This window comes from Sus scrofa, chromosome 7 (genome assembly GCF_054392235.1).
Source record: "Sus scrofa isolate SSC_HxYL_T2T_F1_AM1 chromosome 7, Sscrofa_HxYL_maternal_Yorkshire_Landrace_v2.0, whole genome shotgun sequence".
NCBI lineage: Eukaryota > Metazoa > Chordata > Mammalia > Artiodactyla > Suidae > Sus > Sus scrofa.
The window spans coordinates 63,105,665-63,123,646 of NC_139389.1; the positions used below are offsets into that span (position 1 = coordinate 63,105,665).

The 17,982-nt window shown below is 53.3% G+C and overlaps 1 protein-coding gene across 3 annotated transcripts; it reads right to left on the reverse strand.

The window, feature by feature from the left end:
- Window positions 1–284: 284 nt before the first annotated feature.
- On the reverse strand, window positions 285–17,403 carry HAPLN3 (hyaluronan and proteoglycan link protein 3). Of its 3 annotated transcripts, none has more exons than XR_014810458.1 (6): window positions 17,296–17,403; window positions 9,465–9,646; window positions 7,900–8,268; window positions 4,243–4,545; window positions 2,471–3,251; window positions 285–1,372 (listed from the first exon to the last, which is right to left on the reverse strand). XR_014810458.1 is itself a non-coding variant. In XM_013996976.3 (5 exons), the coding sequence occupies exons 2-5, from the start codon at window positions 9,616–9,618 to the stop codon at window positions 2,965–2,967; spliced, it is 1,113 nt and encodes a 370-aa protein (XP_013852430.1). In that variant the 5' UTR covers window positions 9,619–9,646; window positions 17,296–17,403; the 3' UTR covers window positions 285–2,964. The 3 variants fall into 3 exon arrangements, 1 of the variants encoding a protein (XP_013852430.1); XR_014810456.1 differs by having other exon boundaries at window positions 285–1,434; window positions 2,367–3,251; XM_013996976.3 differs by having other exon boundaries at window positions 285–3,251.
- Between the last annotated feature and the right edge of the window lie 579 nt (window positions 17,404–17,982).

Here is a 17,982-nt window from a genome sequence, read left to right on the forward strand (position 1 = left end):
CAGAGGGAGCCACCGAGGGCTCGTCTGCTGCGTGGGGGTCAGGGTCCCTCCGAGGGTCCCACTTCCGGCGTCCTCTCACCTGGGTCTGCCACCCCAGCAGGTGTCGCTCTCAGCAGGGCTGGGTGGGGGGCACTTCCTTCCCGGTGGGAGTGCGACCCACCCCTCCCCCCTCCCTCCCCCACCCCCGGGACCGTGCAGGCACCAGGGTTCCGTGCATCTATTTATATTTTTGAAAACTAAAGATTATGATTATAATAATAATAAAGACATTGGAAGAGATCTACTTTTCTTTTCCCTTCTTTTTGTAAATTTAATGAAAAGGTAGCCATGGTCCAGGGGCTCTTGGACATCTTAGCCATGAAGGAGCTCTTAGGAATGGGGGCAGTGGGGACACACTTTGATCAAATGACCCCAAATTCGTGCAAATCTGGCCTGATCAGAAAGCTTGGGAAGCCACACCTGCAGTGCTTTATTTTTATGAGGGTGGCCATTTGTATGATAGATTCTATGTATGTGTGTATTAATATATACACACACGCAGAGTGTGTGTAATATATACACACACTACACACACACAGAGTGACAACCAACAGGCATTGCGTGTGCATTTGCCAGTTGGCAGGCTTCAAAGAACAACTTGAATGAGGCATCTGGTCACTTTTCGTAGCTTGGTCCTCTGATTGACACTGTTTGTTCACATAGGAGGAGTCCATTGGTAGAGTGAGTCCAAGAAGAGAGGGAAAAAATCAGGATTTATAAGAGGGAAGGAAAAAAACTGCAGACAGCTTGGGAATAGTGAATCCTGCTGACACATTTTTAGGTAAATTGGTCAGCTGGCCCCTACAAAAATCTGGGCATCCCGCCCTTAAGTAGGCTGTGGGATGTCAACAAAAAAGACTTCAATGGTTTATGGATTTCCCCAGAAGACCTTAGAGGAGCTGGAGCATGCGTGCCAGGCAGCCAGTTCCCCCCAGGATGCCAGGTCAGCAACGTTTCTCATCACACTTGCTCAGGGGGCTGTTGAGCCTGTTGGTGAAGGGGTGTGGGTGTTGGTTAATGCGTGCCAGTTTGAGTCCGTGAGATTACCTGGATCCACAAAAGAATCAGTACACAAAAATTGAGGGCGTAGCCATGGTCCCTTAGTAAGAACTCAATAATTCAGCAATTTACTGATTTAAGTGATTCCTCGGGAACACAACTGTGTCGTTGGTTTCCAACCTGGAGCCTGTAGCAGAATCAAGAGGGCTCGCGCTTGACCCCGCTCCAGAGTGTCTGACTCTGCAGGTCTGGTGTGGGGTCCAGAAATCTACATTTTGACTGTTCCTTTGTTGTCTTTTTAGGGCCACCGCCACGGTACATGGAGGTTCCCAAGCTAGGGGTCCAATCAGAGCTGCAGCCGCCTGATCTGAGCAGCATCTGCGGCCTACACCACAGCTCACAGCAACACCAGATCCTTAACCCACTGAGCGAGGCCAGGGATCGAACCCGCAACCTCACAATTCCCAGGCTGATTCATTTCCACTGCGCCACCACGGGAACTCCAGAAATCTGCATTTTGAAACACATTCCCAGGTGAAGCTGGTGCCACCAGCCACACTTCGAGAAGCACTGGGCTCCGTGAAAGATTGACCAAGGGATTGACTATGGGTGGCAGAGTTGTGCCTGTGCCAGCAGCAAAAGGTCTGGTTCCCAGAGGGTGGCATAGGGGTGGGGCCAGAGGGTGCCTCCTCTGCAAGGCACAGCTTCCTCGGGTCTCCCACAAGGCAGCTCCCAGGCTTGTGCACGGCCCACGCAGAAACACAGCCAGGGAGTGGGCTGGTGAGAAAGCGAGCCGTGGCCTCCAGCTGCTAGGCCAGCCCCTGAGGCAGCCTGAAGGTACAGCCCAGTGCACAGACCCAGCCAGCCTTGGACGTCTAGGACACAACTGTCCCCCTTGCCCACTGGGCAGGGAGCCAAGCCCTGAGATTGAGTGAACTAGAGTGACACCAGGAGGAGGAGGGCGGGGAGGGGTCACAGCACCATTTACTGTCCAGAGAAGTACACACACCTGAGGGCTGCTCCCCAAATAGGGGAAAATGAGGATAAAATACAGACTTTTGGGGACCAAGAGAGGGGGGAAATAATGGAGTGGGAAATGTCTCTTTTCTCTCGGATTTCACACAGAGGCCTAGGGACCCACTTCCAGCCCTAAGGACTCAGCCATGCTGATGTGAGCCTGTGGCTTCATAAAGCAGCCTGAGAGGGGAGTTCCCATCGTGGTTCAGCAAAAACGAGCCTGACTAGTATGCATGAGGATGGGGTTCGATCCCTGGCCTCCCTCAGTGTGTTAAGGATCTGGCATTGCCATGAGCCGTGGTGTAGGTCACAGGCTCAGCTCAGATCTCAAGTTGCTGTGGCTGTGGTGTAGGCTGGCAACTGTAGCTCTGATTCAACCCCCAGCCTGGGAACCTCCATGTGCAGCAGGAATGGCCCTAAAAAAAGAGAGAGAGAGAAGAAGTAGCCAGAGAAGGCAGGAGACTGCAAAGGCCAAAGCCGAGCCTAAGAGCTGCCCTGGATGCCCTCTGCCTCCCCAAGACTGAGGGTCACCATGCCCTGGCTCCTTGTTCCACTGCCAACTCTGGACATTAGCCTCTGGGGGCAGGGAGCGGGGCTAGATTCGGTGACGGCAGAGCATCCTCGGGAGCCCATGAAGCTCAAACGTCCCAGAGGAGAGGGGTGGCTGGCTGGAAGGATCCCTGGAAGGGGAGACCCCTGGGGTGTCCCCCTGAGGTAAGGGAAGATTTGGAAATATGGGATTTACCCCCCCCAAAAAATAATAATAATAATATTCAAATTTGTTTGAAGTTGAAAAGTATAAAAACAAAATGAAAATTGCCCCAACCTGCAAGGGGAAAATGAACTATGTAATAAATACAGCCCGTGAGGGGAGGAGGCAGGGGTGGGCACAAAGCTGATGCCTGGGTACTAGCGTGGGCGGTGGCAATAGACGCCATAGTTGCGGCTCTGTGGGTCTGGGAAGCCAAAGCTTCGGACACCAGGCTCCACAGACCCACAGTTGGAACGCGGGTGAGCCACTGGGTAGCGGGCACTGCCATCTGCCAGCCACCCAGCATCGCAGCGGTCCAGGCCACGGAACTTCCAGGCGGCAAAGAGCTGGCCCACCTTGGCGATCTGGGCGCCATCTTCCTGGCAGGCCTCCTTTGCCTCTGCCAGCGTCAGCTTCTCAGGGTGCTCCAGGTAGTACACCTGTCCTGTGGGATGCGGGAAGTGAGGGCTAAGCAGTCAGAGAGGCCAGCAGGGCCTGGAGCAATGCCAGCTTGTCCAGACCTCACCAACCAGCCCCCAAAGACCTGACAGCTGTCTGAGCCCAGAGATCTGCTATGCTCTGGGTATCTGCAGTGATACTGTTGGGGGTTCCTTCCCAGTCCTCGCCCCCTCCCTGAGAGCACCATCCCACCGGCCATGGGGCTGAGGTCCCTCCACTCATGTCTGTACACCTCCTCGGCCTTCCCTCATTGCACCCTGCGGGGACACCTCACCTCCTGCCTGACCAACTGGTGTCTCTCATCCACTCGATCATTTACTGAGCACCTACTATGTGCCGGGCACCATTTTTCTAAGTGCTCAGGCTATGGCACTGAAGCAATTTCTTGTTTTTACTCATTGATCTTCCCATTGTGAGGACAGACTGTGTTGTATCTGTCTGTGATGACAGATTCCTCGACTTGGCTCCAGCACACAGTAGGCGCCCATGAGAATGTTTGGTGAATGCCCAAACCAATGATCGGTGGGAAGCAAGAGCAGAAAAGCACTCAAAACCCAACTGGGGAGTTCCCATTGTGGCTCAGTGGTAACAAACTCAACTAGGATCCAGGAGGACGCAGATTCGATCCCTGGCCTCCCTCAGTGGGTTAAGGATCCGGCATTGCCGTGAGCTGGGGTGTAGGTTGTAGACACGGCTCGGATCCCACATTGCTGTGGCTGTGGCGTAGACAGGCGGCTGCAGCTCCGATTTGACCCCTAGTCTGGGAACCTCCATATGCCGCAGGCGTGGCCCAAAAAAGATAAATAAATAAATAATAAAAGCACTGAAACTTAAAAAAAAAAAAAATTGGACAGACTTCAACATATGCAGGTGCTCCAGACCTCCAGGTGGAGGTGACAGCAGGGTGGGCAGAGAAGAGGAAGCTCCCCATATGCTACCCTCCCCGCTGCGGGCCTGTGCTGAGCCATTCCACTCACCCCTGAGGGCAGCCGCAAAGCAGAACACATCATAGCGGTGTCGGCGGCGGTGACGCGGGCCATAGCTGCGCACGCCGGGTGCCAGGCTCAGGCCGCCGCAGGGGTGGCGGGTCTGCGTGATGGGGTACTGCACCGAGGCGTCCTGCAGCCAGCCTGCGTTGCACCAGTCCAGGCCCTCCTCCCAGGCGCGGAACAGCTGCTCAAAGGAGGCCACCACTGCATCCTGTTCCTCACAGGCCCGCTGGGCCTCGTGGAAGTTGAACTGGTAGCGCCCTCGGGGGTGCTGGTAAGGAAAGACCACACCTGGGGAAAGAGGAAAAAGCGACTGGAATGGGTGGGCAGGGGCCCAGCTGGTTGGAGACCCACGTCCACTGGGACAGATGCTCCCTTCAGCAAGTGCATACATGCATGTGCATAAGCAAACACATACACACACACACACACACACACACACACACACACACACAGCATCTCTCAGAGATGCTCTGTAAACCTAGCATCTCCTCTTCATTATCCAGGTCCAATGCCGAGCCTGTATGTGCCTTATGCCTCCTTCCCAGAACTAGACAGGCACACGGAAGTAGGCAGAAAACTATTAGCTCATTAAGGGAAGAAATGAACCACCCACCTATTATCCCCAACTACAGAATGGAAAAAATACCTAATTCACAGGGCTGCTGCAAGAACCCCAGTGCTATGGTCTCAATGTGCTTCCCCCAAATTCCTGTGTTTAAACCCTTAATGCTCGGTGTGATGGAATTAGGAGGTGAGGCTTTGGGAGGTGATTAGGTCGGGAGGGTGGAGCTCTCAAAAATGGGGTTAGTGCCCTTATGAAAGAGACCCCAGGAAGAGCCCCTCGTGGAGCAATAGTAACAAACCCGCCACGTATCCATGAGGACGAGGGTTCGATCCCTGGCCTTGCTCAGTGGGTTAAGGAGCTGGCATTGCCATGAGCTGTGGTATAAGTCATAGATGTGGCTCAGATCCTGCGTTGCTGTGGTTGTGGCATAGACTGGCGGCTACAGTTCTGATTTGACCCCTAGCCTGGGAGCTTCCACATGCCACCGACATGCCCTAAAAGGCCAAAAAAGAGAGAGAGAGAGACCCCCTACCCCCAGCCCTTCCACCACATGAGGACCCAACAGGAAGTCTGCAACCTGGCGGAGGGCCCCCACCTGACCATCCTGGCACTCTGACCTCAGGCTTCCAGCCCCCAGAACTCTGTGAGAAATGAATCTCTGTAGTTTCTAAGTCAGTCTGGCTATTTAATGTCGTTACAGCATCCGGAATCAAGACATGAGGAGGCGGTGCTGCCATCTACAGGACACGGCGCATCTTTGGTCTCTGCTTTGGCTCTCGGTAGCTGAGACCCGATCATCTGCATTAACATTAATGTGGAAGCTCCTTACGAGAAGGCAAAGAGCTTTCCACAATGTGACAGATGAGTCTCAGGGGAGGGGGACGGATGGTAAAAGATCTTAATGAAAGAGGCTCAAGGTCAGGGAGGGCCCGGGCAGGAGGCTCCCCTTCCTGGTGCGAGGGTTTGACAGGGGCTGCAGGCTCCCTCAAAAGTTACCTTTCAGAGTTCCCATCGTGGTGCAGTGGAAACGAACCCAACTAGGATCCATGAGGACACAGGTTCAATCCCTGGCCTTGCTCAGTGGGTTAAGGATCTGGCATTGCCATGAGCTGTGGTGCAGGTTGCAGATGAGGCTCAGATCCCACATTGCTGTGGCTGTGGCGTAGGCTGGAGGCCACAGCTCCGATTTGACCTCTAGCCTGGGAACTTTCATATGTCTCAGGTGCGGCCCTGAAAAGACCAAAAAAAAAAAGAAAAAAAGCCACCAATCATGTTTGAAGTTTTGCCATAATAAAAAGTTTTTAGGAGTTCCTGTCATGGCACAACAGTAGCAAATCTGACTAGGAACTGTGAGGTTTCAGGTTTGATCCCTGGCCTCGATCAGTGGGTTAAGGATCCAGCGTTGCCATGAGCTGTGATGTAGGTCGCAGACGCAGCTCAGATCTGGTTGCAGACGTGGCTCAGATCAGGCCACAGCTCCTATTGGTCCCCTACCCTGGGAACCTCTGTATGCTGCAGGTATGCCCTGAGAAGATCAAAAAAAAAAAAAAAAAAAAAAAAAAAAGACACAAAAAATATTAAAATAAAAAGGTTTTAAAACACTAAGGATTGAGTCTCTATGGGGTCAGATGAAACCTTAAGGAGAAGGGGTGTCCCTGGAAGCTCCTTCCTGTGGCCAGGGCCCTGGAAGCATCTTGGTCCCCACACCCCCATCTCACCTGAGGTAGGAAGCCAGGCACCTGGCCAGAGCCAGGTTGAGGGGTCAGAGAGGCCCTCGACCACTGGCTCACAACCTCTGTGTGTTTGCACGGCGGTTATTTCATGCCTGGTTCTATCCCAAATTCCCAGCCATCCTAGCCCCGGAAATAGGCTGAGGGGGCTATTTCCTGTTTCTCTTGGCTGCCCTGTGGTCCCCAGAGAAATGGTTCTCTCAGCCCCATCCCCCGCCATCCCCAGTGTCAGGGACCAGGAGCCTGGCCCCTCTGGACCACAGTCTAAGCCATGTGGACTGGGACTTGATGTTGGCTGCTGATGGCAAAGTCTGCCGCTGATTGATTGGCCCTTGACTCACATTTTGCCCTCATCTCAGAAGTCAAAGGAGATGCTACCACTGACCCCTCATTTCACACGTAGGGGACTGGCACTCCAAGGGGAGGCACTGACCCAGGGTGCCACAGCTGGGATGGGTGGACATGCAGTCAGGTCGCCCATCTCTACATACCTCCCCACCCCGCTACCTCCCACCAGGTAGGAGAGCTAGGAGGACAGATAGCCCCATCCTAGGGACAGAGGAGGTAGGGGTCCCATAGAGATCGGAGCTGGGGCCCTCACACAAGATCTGCCTGGCCCAGTCTGGCTACTTTGAACAGCCCAGGGAGTTTTTTAATTAGGAGATATATACATTAACAAACCTAGGGATTTCACATAAAAGTGTAAGTTCCTCTTGTCAAATCAGAAAATTGGACCACACTGGCCCTGCTTCTGATTGACTGGGCCTGGGTATGGTGGCCGTTTCAGACAGGACAAGGGCTCAGGAGTGTGCCCCAGTCCCCACCACTCCCTATCACTTACCCTGGCTGCCTCATTGGTTTGTGTTGCCTGCCAACCCTGCTTGACTCACAGCTCTGTCTTGATCAGCTGTGTGACCAGCTTCTGTCTCCCTCCTTCTGAACAGGATGTGAGCAAGAAGAAGTCAAGAGTAGTAGATTCTGGAGCCTGGGGTCAAACCCCTATGCTGCCATTTGTTGTGTGACCTTAGGTAAGTCACTTGACTTCTCTGTGCCTTGGTTTTCTCATCTGTGCAATGAGGGTGAGAATAATAGTAGCTTCCTCACGGGGTTGTTGTGAGGATCAAATGTTTATCTGCTTGGAGTTCCCTGGCGGCTCAATGGGTTAAGGATCTGATGCTGTCACTGCTACAGCTCAGGTGGCTACTGTGGCACAGATTCAGTCCTTAACTTCTACATGTGACAGGCACAGCCAAAAAGAAAAAAGAATGTTTACCTGATGAAAGTACAAAGCTTTCTCAGGGTCCCCTCCCCATAGCCCCCAGGATTCAGCCCCAGTCAGGGTCTCACCCCGCAGCTCCAGCTCCACCAGGCCACTCTCATCCTCCAGCCCATCAATGACCTCGCAGCGGTAGCGCCCATAGTCCTCCAGCCTCAGGTCCCGGATCTCCAGTGACACTTCCTGCTCCCTGTCCCGCCGCAGGTGCACCCGGCCTTGGTAGTCTCCGAAGGAGCGGTGCCTCAGCCCAATGGCCACCAGCACGTCCTGCTCCAGGGTCCCATTCTCGGACAGCTTCCACCATTTGATGCGCACGGGCCGTGGAGAGACCAGGGCCGGCTCGTAGCGGTAGCGACAGGGCAGGGTCACATTGGCCCCTCGATGGGAGAACAGGGTCTCCTCAGGCGTCTCTACCACCAGCTTCACTCCGTTGAAGATGCCTATAGGGGGAGAAGTGGGGTGCAGATGGGGACCTGCTGCAGCACATCTGTACCCCTGCAAGGGCCACTTCTAGCCCTTGCCAGGCCCAGGAGTCCTAGATTTCAGGAATGGCCACAGTGCCGCCCCTCCTCCTGCATCCACCTGCTCTACAAGGTGACTTTACCTCTCCTTCCATCAAGAGGTAACTCTGCCTCTTCCTCCTGAATCTTGCTGGCTTTGCTACTTGTTTTAACCAAATGACTATGGCAGAAGTGACTGTTCTGCAGTACTTGTTCTGAGCTGAGGCTCCAGAGGGCAGGCTGGGCCGCTCTCTTAGAACCTTGGCAACTGCCATCAGGACAAGCCTGGGCTCACCTGCTGGATGAGCACGCATGGAGCTGAGGCCATTCTAGACCAAGCAGGCCACAGCTAACCTGCCCACCAATCACAGGCGCAGCCAAGACCAAAGAAACAGAGCCCAGCCCCAAATGCTGACCCATGGAATCACGTGCAAAAGACAGGGCTGTCATCTCAAGCCATTAGGTTTGTTATGCATAAGAAATGAACTGATAGGGGAGTTCCCGTCATGGCTTAGCAGAAACGAATCTGACTGGTATCCATGAGGATGCAGGTTCGATCCCTGGCCTCAATCAGTGGGTTAAGGATCCAGTGTTGCCTTGAGCTATGGTGAAGATCAAAGACACGCCTCAGATTTGGCGTTGCTGTGGCAGTAGTGTAGGGCCACAGCTGCAGCTCCAATTTGACCCCTAGCCTGGGAACTTCCACTTGTCTCAGGTACAGCCCTAAAAAGCAAGAAAAAAAGGAGTTCCTGTCGTGGCTCAGTGGAAATGAATCTGACTAGGAACCATGAGGTTGCAGGTTCGATCCCTGACTCAGTGTGTTAAGGATCTGGCGTTGCTGTGAGCCATGGTGTAGGTCACAGACATGGCTCAAATGTGGCCCTGCTGTGGCTGTGGTGTAGGCAGGCAGCTGCAGCTCAAATTCTACCCCTAACCTGGGAACTTCCATACACAGCAGGTGCAGCCCTAAAAGGAAAAAAAAAAAAAAAAAGAAAGAAAGAAATGAGGCTGGACCACGGCATGGGCCCAGATGCGAGAGGGGCTCCTGGCTTCATGGAAACTAGATGTCACAGCAGGTGCCAGGAGAGGTCTTGGTCACCTGGCTGAGCCAAGAGCTGACCTGGGAGGACACCCACCTTCGCCGTGGCCGTTGCCCGAGTTCCGGCCGTTGAGACTGTTGGAGTAGTAGAAGCCATTGTAGAAGGGCAGGCCGGAGACACAGCACAGCGGGAGCAGCAGGACCAGGAGTGGCAGGCCCATGGTGTCATGCATGTGGCAGTGCCAGGGCATCCCAGGCGAGGCAGGGGCCTGGGGCAAACTGGGAAGAGGAGAAAAACAAGCCAATGAGAGAAGCCCTACAGTGGGGGTGCCAGGGACCCCCTGGGTTTCAGCACCCACTCATTCACTTGCTCTTATGGGGCATCTTCTGCACACCAGGCACCACTTTGGGGGCCAAGCAGACAATGGTGATGAGCTTAGATGACGTCACTGCTCTCAGGGGACTGCACCCTGCAGGCACAATGGGCAGCAAGCAAGCCAACATATCTGAAACAGGAGGTAGGAGGCAGCAAAAAGACGGTGGAGAAAATCAAGCAGGACGGTGTCAACATTTTTGAAACTGTAGGATTGAACTGGAAAGGTTGCAAACAGCATTTTTTAATGACATTGAAAAGACTAAACCAGCCTCGAAGATATCAGGCTGCATTCAGAGTTAGTGATGATGAGCCCTGCACTGCAAAGCTTTTGTTTCGGTCCAGCAAGATCTGTGGGGATGAAGTAGGGGGTCGCAATGTGAAATGATTTCTTACCCTGGGTCAAGTTCAAAAAACTTTTTCTATCATGCTAGAATACTTCCGAGGAGCTATGCCCATTTCAGTGGACACTCAAATAAAATAGGCAGCTAGGCCAGGGGCTGTAGTTTGTTGATTCAATTGATTTATATTGCGTCAAAATATTACGTCTTTTTTGTCATCGATTTTTGTTTGTTTGTTTTTTGTTTTTTAGGGCTACACTTGAGGCATATGGAACTTCCCAGGTAGAATCGGAGCTACAGCTGCCAGCTTACACCACAGTCACAGCAACGCCAGATCCAAGCACAAAACGACTTTATACCACAGCTCACGGCAATGCTGGATCCCCCACCCACTGAGTGAGGCCAAGGATTGAACCCATGTCCTCGTGGACATTCGTTGGGTTCGTTTCCGTGGCACTACAGTGGGAACCCCCCAAATGTTTTTTATTTCAAAGAATATTTTCAGTGATGGATATAGTTAAATTGTGTAAAATTACAAAATATTTAAAAGCATAAAAGAGAAAATAAAAATTGCATGTAATTCACACGCCCATATGTTCTCGCTATAGATCTGGACATTTTCACGTAGGTTTCCACCATTAAAAAAAAAAAATCTCTGGTGACATTGTATCCACAGCCGCTTAATATTTCATTTGAGGGATGTAATATAATTGATTTAATCTTCCTCTTCTTATTGCACATTTTGTTTTCATTTTATGGGAGTATAGTTGACTTACAACGTTATATTAGTTTCAGTTGTACAGCAAAGTGAATCAGTGAATCAGATACACATTTATCCATTATTTTTTCTCATACAGGTTATTACAAACTATTGAGTAGATTCCCTTGTGCTATACAGTAGGCTCTTGTTAATTACCTATTTTCAAAATATTATATCTTGATTATTGAGTTTTTGGCACAAGCACTTCTCCCCTTAAATACACACCCAAGGTGAGTGCCTCACTCACCTCCCCTCATTCCTGGCCTGCGGATTGCCATTTACTGAATGTTCTCAACCATTAAAAGACCGGGTCACATCTTCGAGGAGCTCAGTCCAAGGAGGGGCAAAATCACAGGCAGGAGATATGCTGAGTTCAAAGATAAAGGTATAGAAGTTCCTGTCATGGCTCAGTGGTAACGAGGCCAACTAGCATCCATGAGGATGTGGGTTCAATTCCTGGCCTCACTCAGCAGGGTAGGGATCTAGTGTTGCCCTGAGCTGTGACTCGACCCCTAGCCTGGGAACCTCCGTATGCCACAAGTGCTGCCCTAAAAAGCAAAAATAAATAAATAAATAAGGTATGGAAGAGGAGCTAGGGAGCCAGATGGAAAAAGACAGCAGGGTTTGAACAGCAGGGGGCGCCACACATGCAAAGATGCAGAGGCCAGAGGGCATGTGGGGGACTGGGGTGTGCTGCGATTTGTCCACCTGTGTCTGCCACCCTGTCAAGCCCATCTCTGCCCTTCTCGGAGCCCTGCACTGCTCCCCGTGTGTCACTGCTCCCAGGGCCCCGGGCCCTCTGGCTTCAGGCTGGATTCAGCCAACGAGAGGCACGCACTGGAGATGGGCAGGAGGGGAGAGACAGAGCTGTGTCTTTGCAGTACCGGGTACCTGTGTCCCTTCGTGTAATGCTCTTCCCCTTTCCCCTCGAGCCCTGAGCCCCAAGCCGTGAGCCTGGGGACAGTGTCTGCCAGTGCTTGTCTCTGCACTGCCCACTCCCTCCTCTCTGTCACCATGGCGCTCTCTCTGCCTCTCTCTCTCTCTCTCTCTCCACCCCCCTGCCCCTCCCACCCATGCACCAACTAAAGAAAATCATGCGAGGACATGACCAGGAAGACACCCCTCATCAAATCCACCATGCTGGGACCCCAATTTGGGGCTCCAGGAACTGAGGCTTGGAAAAAGGTCTAAGGAGCTCAGCTAGGTCACACAGACCACAAGCAGCTGATACGGAACTTAGGTTGGCTTCCTGACTCTGACTCCGAAGACCATGGGTTTAGGCACGGTCACAATGCAATTCGAAAATTAAATACATAAAGGAGTTCCCGTCATGGCGCATCAGAAACGAATCCAACTAGGAACCATGAGGATGTGGGTTTGATCCCTGGCCTCGGTTAGTGTGTTAAGGATCTGGTGTTGCTGTGAGCTGTGGTGTAGGTCGCAGATGCAGCTCGAATCTGATGTGGCTGTGGCTGTGGTGTAGGCTGGCAGCTGTAGCTCTGATTTGACCCCTAGCCTGGGAACCTCCTTATGCCATGGGAGCGGCCTTAAAAAACAAAGAAAAAAAGAATTAAATGCACACATACATAAATATCACTGCATCATTAGAGTCTCACTTTTTTTTGTTGTTGTTTTCTGTTTTTGGCCACCCTGCAGCATATGGAGCTCCTGGGCAGGGGATCAGATCCAAGCCACAGCTGCAACCCAAGCCACAGCTGCAACCCAAGCCACAGCTGCAGCAACGCAGATCCTCAACCCACTGTGCCAGGACAGGGATCGAACCCACGTCCCAGTGCTCCTAAGATGCTGGTGATCCCCTTGCACCACAGCAGGAGCTCCTAGAGTCTCTTTATAATAATATCTACAGTGAATTCTGCTTCCCGCCAAGGCCCTGACTGCTACAGGGGAGAGGAGTGCAAGACTAGTGCCTACATGCCCTTGGGTGACAGACTCAGCAGCCTGTCCCTTGTCCCAAAGGCCTGGGGTGCCAGTGGTGGCTCTAAGCAGTGGAGCTACAGGACCTGACCCATATCGTAGCAACATTCCTCCAGGGGCTGACGTGTACTATAGGGCAGCAAGACCAGAGTGGACAGCAGACATTAGAAAGCAGAATTATGATGATCATGCAGCAACATGGAATGAGCTTAGGGTATAATTTAAAACAGACAAAGCAGAGCATAGAATTGCCACTCTGCTGTGATTGTAAGTATGTTGACTCTAAGAATGCCTGGGGGAGTTCCCGTCGTGGTGCAGTGGTTAACTAACCAGACTAGGAACCGTGAGGTTGCGGGTTCGATCCCTGGCCTTGCTCAGTGGGTTAAGGATCCAGCGTTGCCGTGAGCTGTGGTGTAGGTTACAGACGTGGCTTGGATCTCACGTTGCTGTGGTTCTGGTGTAGGCCTGTGGCTACAGCTCTGATTCAACCCCTAGCCTGGGAACCTCCATATGCTGCAGGAGTGGCCCTAAAAAAGGCAAAAAGACAAAAAAAAAAAAAAAAAAGAATGCCTGGGGATAGGAACCAGAAGGGAACAGCAAAAAAGAGGGAAAGAGGGAGGAAGCGAGGCAGGGGAAAAAGAAAAGTGTTGGCCTGCAAGGGGTGGACTGTGCAGGAAGCAGTCTTTTTCCCAGAGCAGGTAGGAGCTCTTGCTGGAGACGGAGGAACGGCTGTGGAGGAAGTCGAGGGTAGACTCCACTGTTCTTTTAGACGTCTCTGCAGAGAACCTGAGGCCCAGATGTGCCCTCTGTGCTGTGCACGCCAGGAGGACACTGTCAGCCTCGCTTCTTGTCCAAACGGAATCCCCAGGTGGCCCCAACAAAGCCTCTTGGTGACTTGGATCTGGGCAGTCTAAGCACAAACAACCAGGGCAGGAAGCTCTGGGTTCAAATCCCATCTCCACTCCTTAATAGCCGTGTAATTCTAGGCAGGATTCCTCATTCGTGAAATGGAGATCATACACTTTACTGTGGCATATTTTCCACCAGTACGTCCCACTTTTCCCCCATCGCAAATGTGTTCTAGATAGGTGCGTGACCAGTTAGCGGAAGGCTGTATTTCCAGGCTCCCTTGCAGCTAGGAGAGACGATGTGACTGGGTGTAGAACTAATACATGCCACATGCAGGTCTTACATTTAAAATAATCTGGGGAGTTCTCAATGTGGTTCAGCAGAAACAAATCTGACTAGCATCCAAGGATGTGGGTTCGATCCCTGGCCTCACTCAGTGGGCTAAGGATCCAGCGTCACCATGAGCTGTGATGTAGATCACAGATGCAGCTTGGATCTCATGCTGCTGTGCCTGTGGTGTAGGCCAGTAGCTACAGCTCCAATTCGACCTCTAGCCTGGGAACCTCCATTTGCTGCAAGAGCGGCCCTAAAAAGACAAAAAAAAGCAGAAGAAAAATGAAAAGGTTATTAAAATACTCAAAAAATTATAATAGTCTTTCCCTGGTAGTCTCTCCCCCAACCTGCTAGCAACCAGAGTAGCCACCTTAGCTCAGAGCTGGAAACCACTGACTAGGTGACAGAGCCACCCCTCCAGCCCTGGGCCTCCCCCACCTACACTGTACCATGAGAGAAAAACAAAAGCATTTCAGCCACCACATTTGAGACTCTTCATGAACACATAGCCACCCTGGCTTAAGAAATAACTTGCTCTGGAGTTCCTGTCGTGGCGCAATGGTTAACGAATCCGACTAGGAACCATGAGGTAGCGGGTTCGGTCCCTGCCCTTGCTCAGTGAGTTAACAATCCGGCGTTGCCGTGAGCTGTGGTGTAGGTCGCAGACATGGCTCGGATCCCGCATTGCTGTGGCTCTGGTATAGGCTGGTGGCTACAGCTCCGATTCGACCCCTAGCCTGGGAACCTCCATATGCTGCAGGAGCGGCCCAAAAAATGGCAAAAAGACAAAAAGAAAAGAAGAAATAACTCGCTCCACAGGGTTGCTATGATCAGCATAAAAATATGAACGGCGGAGTTTAATGAGCACTTAGATATATCATTTAATCCTCACCACAATCCCTAGAGGTGGGCAATCTGTTGGTGTCCCCACCTTACAGATGGGCAATCAAGGCACAGGAAGATGAAGCAATCTGCCCAAGGTCATCCGACTAGGACGTAGCAAAGCCAGGACCTGAACCCACTGCAGCTCCAAAGTCTGGTGCCACCATGTCAAACTCAGGCAAGAGACATGGATAAAGCACATAGCCCAGTGCCTGGCACAGAGTAGTCCCTCCTAGGTGTTAGTTTCCTTCCCCTTCCTTGGGGTTTCATGTTTGGGATGTGGAGAGAAAGGCAAGAGGATGGAGAGGCTTGTGGGTGCTGAGCTGGATGTCCCAGGATCCCCCCATCCATGAGAATACTAAGAGGAGGCTCGGGGGCTGAGGACAAGCCTGCCCTGAGTGTTAAGGCTAGAGCACAGAGTGGAGTCCGGGGTGTGAGTCAGAGGTGGCAAGTGCTGCTTAGTGGCTGTCCTGCCCCAGGCTCACCCCTAACCGCAGCTATTACAGGGAGCGATGGATGGCCTCTGCTCCCCTACCCTGTCTGGCGTAGCCACTCACCCCTCAGGACCACCACAGAGGTGCCACCAACTAGAAAGCCCACGATCGAGTCCAGCCCAGTGACCTTGGCCGTGGGTGACTCCAGCTGATTAGGGCACCCAGGTCTGGGCTCAGCATTGGAGCTGGACACACCTGCACTGTGCTGTGTGACCTTTGGAAAGTCACTCAGCCTCTCTGAGCCTCTACTGCCTCACCTGTAAAAAAAAAATAATAATAATACTAGCACCTCCCTATAGGGCTGTGTTGGGGATTAGATAAGAGGAATTTTGCTCAGGCCCTAACACATAGCAGGTGGCCAAGAAATAGCTTATACATATTGGCAGAAGAACGTGACAGGTTGCGGGGGGGGCTCTAGGATCAGATTGGCCACCCGGAATCAGCGCTGGTTCCTCCCATTTTTCTGACAGTCTGTCACTGTGCAAGTCACGGAGCCTTGGTTTCTCATGTGTAAAATCAGGGTCACAACAATTCGGACCAGAGAACACTGTTGTGACAACTACAGAAGAGAATGTCTGCAAAGCATTTAGAACAATGTCTGGAAGGGAAAAAAGAAAAATAAAAAATAAAAATATATATTAGCTGTGATTACTGCCATTAGCAGTTTGCAAAGTGAGATCTCCTATGATTTCAGCAGTTCCTTCTCTCTCCTGGACTAGAAGAGAAAGTAGCGGCTGTTGGGGAAACTGAGGCAGGAGGGGGCGGGCGGTGCGTCAAACTTTGCAGGATTCTATTTTTGGTGAACAGGTTAGAGAAATTCGGGTCTCCTGAAGGACCAGCCTTCCCTTTTCCCAGCACCCCTTGCCTCAGGACCCCTCCGCATAGCGGAATAACTGAACCCTGACTTGAAAGGAAAAGTGAGCCCCGCCAGGCTGCCTGCCTACACCGAGGACACGTCTCCCAGACACCAGCAGGGGGCAGCATTGCCCGCCAGGTCTCCAACGGCCTGGCTCCCCCAGAGAAATTTGACTTGGATGCCCCCAGTTTGGGCAAGGCTTACAAGCGCCTTTGAAAACTGTGGCTCCCGCGGAGTGGAAGCTGGAGGTGTTTCCTACCAGCTTTGCCAGCAACTGGCCCGTGCAGAGCCCCGGGAGTGGGGCCAGGGTGCCACTCAGTCCCCTCCCCTGCCGCAGAGGGTGAAGGCACTCTGGAGGTCAGTGCTGGACACCAGGCTGGGTCACAGGTCGGGTCCACCCAGGGAGTCGATGACAGAGCTGGGTCCAAGTGCTCTGCGCCGTTTCCTTCCAGGCTGCTTACGAGCCCTGAATTCCTCCCTGAGCAACGCATCTCCCACCCAGGGCTCCCCACTCGCCACCCTCCCGGCCCCTCTGCTGTGCCTGAGATAGAGACCCCGGCGAATCCAAGCCCGAAACCGACAGCACCTGCTGCGTTTGCCCTGGAACAGCCAGAGCAGACCGGCGATGCCGAAAGGCGCACTTCGCTTGCCCGCTCTGCCTTAGGAGGTGTCCCCAGCCCTCCCAGGGTTCCTGGGGCCCCAGAGGATCCGACACATGCCTGGGGGCAGAGCCCGGATCGCTGTGGTGGAGGCTGCAGGCCCGAGACTGGATGAGATCGGAAGGGACCTGGTGGCTCCCAGAGGGAAAGGGGCTGGACCGGGCAGTGGTCTCCGAGGCCACGGGTTTCCCTTGGGATTTGTCTCCTCTCCCACAAAGGTCTGTGCACAGGGTCTAACGCAAGTCAGCTCGCGCCCCGCAAGGCTCCCAGCCTGGCACCCCAGCCTGCGACCAGCTCGGCCCCGGCTCCGCGGTGCCCAGCGCACTCCTCCTGCCTGCGTCCCCAGCCCCTGCCCTGGGACGCAATGGGCCTGCGGGAGACCCAAAGCAGAAAGGGCGGAACTGGCCCAAAGGGGTCCCAGGAGCCAGGCCACCCGAGCCACGTACCGTCCCCAGGCGTCTGGCTCTTGACGTCTCGAGTGCTCCTGGCTGCAAGCTGACCAGGTCCGAGGAAGCGGACAGATTTGAGGGTCTTGAACGGCCTGAAGGGAAGGGGCTGCGAACAAACCCCCGCGCTTCTTTAAAGAGCCAACTCCTTAAAGAAACACACGCCCCTTTTTCCTGCCCTCTGGGCCCAGCCCAAGGGAGGAGGTGCCTACCGACGCGGGCTGTCTCCAGGCTCGGCCGGGGACCACCCCCAACCCTCGGAACTGCCGGCCGTGCGGTGAAGGGAGGAGGGTCCGGGCCTTGAGCGGCTGTCCCATCTGGGGGAAGGAGGTGCGGGGGGATGGAAGAGGAGCCTCTGTAGAGGGAGGGTCTCATTAGAACGTTCTGGCTTTGCCAAAAGCCATGGGACTAAGCAGGAGGAGCCCCTCTCCACCCTCGGCAGGCAGGCTCCGACTGCCCCCCACCTGCAGGAGAGGGAGGGCTGAGCATGCTATATGCCTGCCTTGTCCCCCATAGAAGGCAAGGGGTCGCTGACAGTCCTCCTGCCCCGGAATTTGGCCACCGGAAATGGCCCGCCAACCTCCTCACTCACGGTCAGGTACAGGCACGCGGCCTCTGGTAGGCGGGGCTTGAATGAGCAGCCCTGGGGGAAGGGGATCCAAGGGATAAGGGATGGTGCTGCCAGAG